General features: G+C 33.3%; 1 protein-coding gene across 1 annotated transcript; it reads left to right on the forward strand.

Annotated features, from left to right (window-relative positions):
* Positions 1-209: 209 nt before the first annotated feature.
* On the forward strand, positions 210-6,028 carry LOC114388183 (LAG1 longevity assurance homolog 3-like). Its single transcript, XM_028348525.1, has 6 exons — positions 210-527; positions 1,689-1,918; positions 2,068-2,223; positions 3,597-3,782; positions 5,285-5,463; positions 5,654-6,028. The coding sequence occupies exons 1-6, from the start codon at positions 378-380 to the stop codon at positions 5,689-5,691; spliced, it is 939 nt and encodes a 312-aa protein (XP_028204326.1). The 5' UTR covers positions 210-377; the 3' UTR covers positions 5,692-6,028.
* Positions 6,029-6,257: the final 229 nt, after the last annotated feature.

A 6,257-nucleotide genomic window follows, 5' to 3' on the forward strand; every position in this document is an offset into this window, starting at 1 on the left:
AATATTTAATTAATTAAATTATTTTTTTATAATATCTTAAGTGAATATATGTTAGGTCTAGAAATTATTCAAAAGACTAAAATTATAATTTATTCTATATAAAATTCATTCATTCCTCCTCTGTTTTCATTCCTTTTTATTTTTATTTTTTGACTTGTCTTCCTTCTACTCCTAAAAACAGCGTTTTAAAGCTCACTTATTTTGATTTTTTGCGTACTTGTGTACCTTTTTCATAATGTGGTGTACATGTTCCACGGTTTGACTAGTACTTCCGTTTGAACCGCTCACACATATAGTTCTGCAAGGTGTTTGTTGGTTCTCTTGGTTGTTGTTTGTTTGACAACAAAATCCTCTCTGCTTCCAACAACATCTCAACCATGGGTACTTGGGTTCTTCAACAAGTGACCTCTATTGATTGGAATTGGAACCATGAATCCTACCCAGACTTTCGTGATTTCTCTGTTATACCCTTCTTCGCTCTCTTCTTCCCCTCCCTTCGCTTCCTTCTCGACACGTTCCTATTCGAGGTACTAATCACTTCTTTGTTGTTTTTTAATCAGCAAATATTAGTGATCAGTATTGTTATTTTTTTGTTATCGGGGATTCAAATCCCTAACCTCTCTCTCTCTTTCTCTTTTTCCTTGATCATTAAATCAACCTTAAGATAACGTCAGTTTATTTAGACTTACAATAAACAATTTTAAAAATACTTATTTAATAAGATTTGTTTCTTAAAATAAACAAAAAAAATTTAACAGAAACAGTCAAACACCCTAAAAAAACAAAAAACTGTTTATTTATTAAAACAAGTGATTTTTAAACAAATAAATTTAAACATAACTCATGTCTTCTGTTACTAATCACTTTCTAAACTCATGTTTGTTGAATGTTTCAATAGTAATTGCTTGCATTAACTTTTACTGTTTTTGTTCAACTTAGCTTCATTGACACTGTTTTTTGCCAGCTTCATCTTTTAATTTGAATTTAGAAGTTGGGAATACTTTAACACTTGCAGGTAAATCTAGGAAAGTGACTAAAGTAGCGGTTGTATGGACTAAGAAGTGTAATTTTATTGTTGATGTGTTGCATGTGAAATTTTATAACGTGAATTTATTGAAAAAACTTGTTTGAGATTATTTTTAGAATAATTATTATAAAAAAAGTCAACAATTTTCAAGTACATGACAATCATAGTAGTGAATTCTAGCATGTGAAGATATGAGTAATGGAAAATATCCAAGTCTTACATCGTCTAAAAATAAAGTCAAATTAGAATATATAAATGAGGAGCAACCCTCATCCCTTGAACTAGCTTTTGGGATTGAGTTAGGCTTCTCACATTATTCATTCTAAGATGATATCAGAGCATATTCAATTCAATATCAATCCAAATGGGTCACCCATCATTCATTGTTCACGTACCAAAAAGCCCAAAAAGTAGTAAGGGCGTGAGGTGGTGTATGTCACCACCCACAGTTCACGCACCAAGCGTGGAGGGTGTATTGGGAAATACCCAAATCCCACATCGTCTAAAAATAAAACCAAATTATAATATATAAATGAGTAACAACAGTTAGACATTTATAACTATAAAAGCGGGTTAATCTATTGGTGTAATGATGTCTTTCTCTTTATTTTTTTAGTTAGTTTTTTCTTTTTAGTCAATCTGAAGTGAATGGCATTTACAGCAAGTGGCCAGACGATTGATTTTTGGAAAGGGACACAAGAAGATGGATTTTCAAACACTTGAGAGAAAAAAGAAGATTAGCAAATTTAAGGAATCGGCATGGAAATGTGTTTATTTTCTATCTGCAGAAATTTTTGCTTTGGCAGTAACATATGATGAACCTTGGTTTACTGATACAAGGTACTTTTGGGTGGGGCCAGGGAATCAGATATGGCCAGATCAAAAGATTAAGTAAGATTTTCATTTACTTGCACAACTTTTGTGGCTTTTCTGTTACAATCTTTAATCTAGTTTTGTTAATTGTCTTTATTTGTCCTTCTTTGATTTCCATGTGTTCAACTTAAGTTGGTTGATTGAGCAATAACCTTTTAACATTTCAGATTGAAATTGAAAGTGCTCTATATGTATGCTGCTGGATTTTATACATACTCCATACTTGCTTTAGTATTTTGGGAAACGAAGCGCTCTGACTTTGTGGTTTCCATGGGCCATCATGTTATTACTGTCATTCTCATCGTGTTATCCTACATTTTTAGGTATGTTTTTCTCTTAATCCAAGAATTTGGTTAAGTGTTATGATTTTCAGGCAATACTGTTTTATAATCGTTTAATTTGTTTGGATGTGATCCATTTCAATTTTCAAATGACAGAGGTACACCTAACTGATTTAGTGGATTAGTTGCTTATTGTAACTTTCTGTTATTAGTTAATGGTTATGACAGTTGTTATTTGTTAGTTACCTATGAAGCACCAGTACTTTAATCTGCTTCATGTATTCATATCCAATACTGATACTTTTGGATAGTTCACCTGTACGTATCCATGAAGAATCCAAGCCTTTAAAGAAGGTTATGAAAATCCAATACAGCTACAAATGAGTCAGAAGCATGTAAATATAGAAACATAAAAGGATTGATCCATGAAAATCGATTTTGGAAACCTTGCCATACTTGAGCAGTCAATCCAAATTATACTAGCAACAATATTAGGAGACATAGTATGATTCAACCAAGAACAAGAGTATTGCATCTCTTCAACGCAGCGAATAAAGGATCCATCGGAGAATGTTGAGGCAGGGAATCATCGACAAAATCTTACTTGTTTTTCATTTGGAGGGTCATTTACATAACTCTAGCCCATGTGTGATAATTCAAACATTATAGAATTGGGGAACCAAGAACAAGGGACAGGTTTTCATTGGGATGAATGTAATAGATGTTTGATGGATCTTGCAGAGAGGAGGGGATGTTGGAAGCCATTGAAGTATCAATAGAGGTTACCAGAAGAAAGAGAAGAAAAGGTGCCGGGGGAAGTTTTATTCTGATACCGTATTAGAATATTGATAAAATGTAGCTTGAGAGAGTCAAGTACGCATAAGATGGTCTGCAGAGAAACTAAAAAACAAAAATGTAACTAACAACTAACAGCTGTCATAACAACCAATAACAGAAAGTTAGAATAAGCAACTAATTCACTAAATCAATTAGGTTTATTTTCTGTCATTAAACTCCTCACAAAAAGAGTGAAATGTGTCAAGGTTTTTGTGCCTGTATGTGATAGAGATAGATAAGGTGAGAGTATGAAATATAAGGTTGGTTAGGTGGTTAAGATAGAAGGGAAGGAGGGAAAGGTTGTGGGCTCAATCCCTCCTGCTAACAAAAAACTAGCAAACTAAAAATTAACATTTTCCGACCAAAAAAAAAAGTGAGGGTATGAAGATTTTAAATCATTAGTGTGTCTACAAAAATTGTTTCTATATGGAAATTGTGAACTAGATGACTGCACTAATTCTATTGAATATTATTTTACTTCACTTGTTCATTTTGCTTCTATGTTTAATACACTCCAGTAAAGTGCTTTACTTCTATGTTTAACTTGATATAGTGTTTTGCTTCTATGTTCAATACAGGTTTGTTCGTGTTGGATCTGTAGTTTTAGCTCTTCATGATGCTAGTGATGTGTTTATTGAGACAGGAAAAATGTCCAAATACAGTGGTGCTGAAACAACAGCTAGCATTGCATTTATTCTTTTTGTTTTGTGTTTTACCGTGACACGGATCATTTACTACCCATTCTGGATTCTTAGGAGTACGAGGTTTGTATTAATTCTGTTCATTTACATTCTTTTCTTGTCTGCTGTCTGATATAATTCCTCGTGTGTATATTCTGTAGCTGCTAAACTAGGAAAAATTGTTCAATGTTCCTACTCATGTTTATTGGAAAGTAAAAAAATTCCTAAACATACATTAAAAGGATGATGAACACGTTAGTTGTTGCTCTTCAGCTTTGAAAATTGTCATATTGATAGGATTGCTAGTCGAACAAGGCTTCCTATTAGGAAGGTGTATGAGAGAAGGAACTGAGCATAGTTCCTAGGTTGTTAGTTCTGTTAATCGCTGAGTTGTGCCTGCTTTAAATCCTAAAGGATTAGTTAGAATGAGTAGTATAAATAAGGGAAGCTTAGTCTTCAGAGGTAGGTAGTTGAGGGTGGATTGGTTGGAACTGAATAACTGCTACTCTCTTCAATTTCTTTTCAGTTTCAATAATACACTCTTGGGAGAACTATTTCGATTTTCGCTCCTTCATCTATTCTTGAGTTTCTTCATATTTCACTTCCAGTTCTAACACATTATGGGGGAGAACAATACCTTGTCTCTCCTACATTCTTAACAGAAAGGGATATTTAACTACTTATACTATGTACTATTTTAGGAGAATTCACAAGTCATTGCCTTGATTAAAATCTCTAAACTCTATAGGCTTTGTCAATTTTTGGTACCCAACTTCTGGGTCTTATCTTCTTATGACATATTCACTGGCCACAGAGACTCCCATTTAGACTGTTTCAGAATCTGGCAAAATATGATAGAGTAATGCTACTTAAATTCTCAAATGAAAGTTGAAGACAAAATCCTTTTTACCTAGTTAGGTTTTCTTCAGGATTTTCTTTGTCACATCAAACTTTTCTGCATGCAAAAGTAATGGCATTACACACTAATAGTGTTTCTCTGTCTATCAGACAATTGTCTCTAGCATGTTCTAATCTTATATTTGAATGGCCTGGCATGTTCTAATCTAATATTTGAATGGCCTGCTCAACTGATATGATTGGTTGTTATCAATTGATGTAGTGTGCATGATAATGCATGTTTTGTTGAGTAAACTTCTTAAGTTTTTGTGGATTGTCAACAATCTTATTCTGCATATGTTATCTATTATCCATCTCATGCTTTTTGCTGATTCACACTGTTCTTCATCAAAGTCAAGGCTAAATTTAGCGATAACTATGACATCAGTTTTCCTAGTTTGAACTGGGTTGAAATAGAATTTATCTAGGAATAGTTTTTACTTGGATTAAGGAATTTAAGCAGCATTGTCAGGGCAGGATTATAAAACAAAGTTTGTCCTAAAATTTTGTCTTCAATTAATTGTTTTTAAGTTTCTTATAAGCACCACAAGAAATAAAAACATGTTTCAGACTGCATAAGTTTCAATGACTCAATCTAAATTGTAATGCCTCGGGCTTCCAACGTTCGCAACTTCACATATCGTTCTGTTCCTCCATTTAATTGTTTTGGTCTCTTCTCTCTTTTGCAGCTATGAAGTTGTTCACGCCTTGAAAATGGACCTGGTGGATGGTCCATTATATTATTATGTGTTCAATTCTCTTCTATATTTCTTGCAAGTTCTTCATATATATTGGTGGGTTCTGATGCTTAGGATGCTTGTTAAACAAATCCAAGAAAAAGGAAAAGTTAGTGAAGATATCCGATCTGGTAAGCTGAATGATGCACTAAATATATGCCTTTCTAAGATGAACTTTTTATGCATTATGTCAGAAAATATTAACTTGATGCTGATGATCCCTATCCATGTAGCCTCGGGTTTTGAAGTGGCCTTACTCAATAGAAATTTTAACTTGTTATCTGATTGTAATCTGTTTCACATCACATTTTCGTTATGCAGATTCAGAAGATGAAGATGAACATAAACATGAAGAATGAACAGAAAAACAAGACTGGATACGATCCCATTTGTTCAAAATGGTATCATGGTTTGTCTTACCTACACCATAAATGTCTCGAATACACATTGTGTGTGTCACCAAGAAAACAAACCAATGTTAAATATCACTAATAGTAATTAAGTATAGGATTAAGTAAAAACTAGAAGCTTCTTGTTAAATTTCTTTTGCTACTAGTTCAAGCTGACAAGAACGATAAGAAATGCTCTTTGTAGATCAAATTAAGTTTGACCGCTTCACTCTCAATATAACCGTATGTAATTTGTTGTGCCAGCATTACGTTATATAAATGATATAATTTAATTTTCCTATTGGTATCCTCTGCATAATTTGGGCAGTTCAAACACTAGCTCCAACTTGGAATTAGTTTACCTTTTCTATAGCTTCTTCTATGATTCCCTTGAATTCTGAAATGATTGCCACGTGGTGCTATTTTCTTTGACCAAGGGTATGTGGGAGAGTGATGGGTGTGAAAAAGGGAGCATAGTAGGAAGTGAAATCCTTAAAAAAAAAAAACGTAGGAAGTGAAGAGGTTGGAAGAAGAAT

This window comes from Glycine soja, chromosome 2, assembly GCF_004193775.1.
Source record: "Glycine soja cultivar W05 chromosome 2, ASM419377v2, whole genome shotgun sequence".
In the NCBI taxonomy this organism is placed as follows: domain Eukaryota; kingdom Viridiplantae; phylum Streptophyta; class Magnoliopsida; order Fabales; family Fabaceae; genus Glycine; species Glycine soja.

Coding starts and splice junctions, on each gene's coding strand:
- LOC114388183 (XM_028348525.1), top strand. CDS start 378: ATGGGTACTTGGGTTCTTCAACAAGTGACCTCTATTGATTGGAATTGG. Junction 528..1,688: donor TCGACACGTTCCTATTCGAG/GTACTAATCACT, acceptor TGGCATTTACAG/CAAGTGGCCAGACGATTGAT. Junction 2,224..3,596: donor GTGTTATCCTACATTTTTAG/GTATGTTTTTCT, acceptor TGTTCAATACAG/GTTTGTTCGTGTTGGATCTG.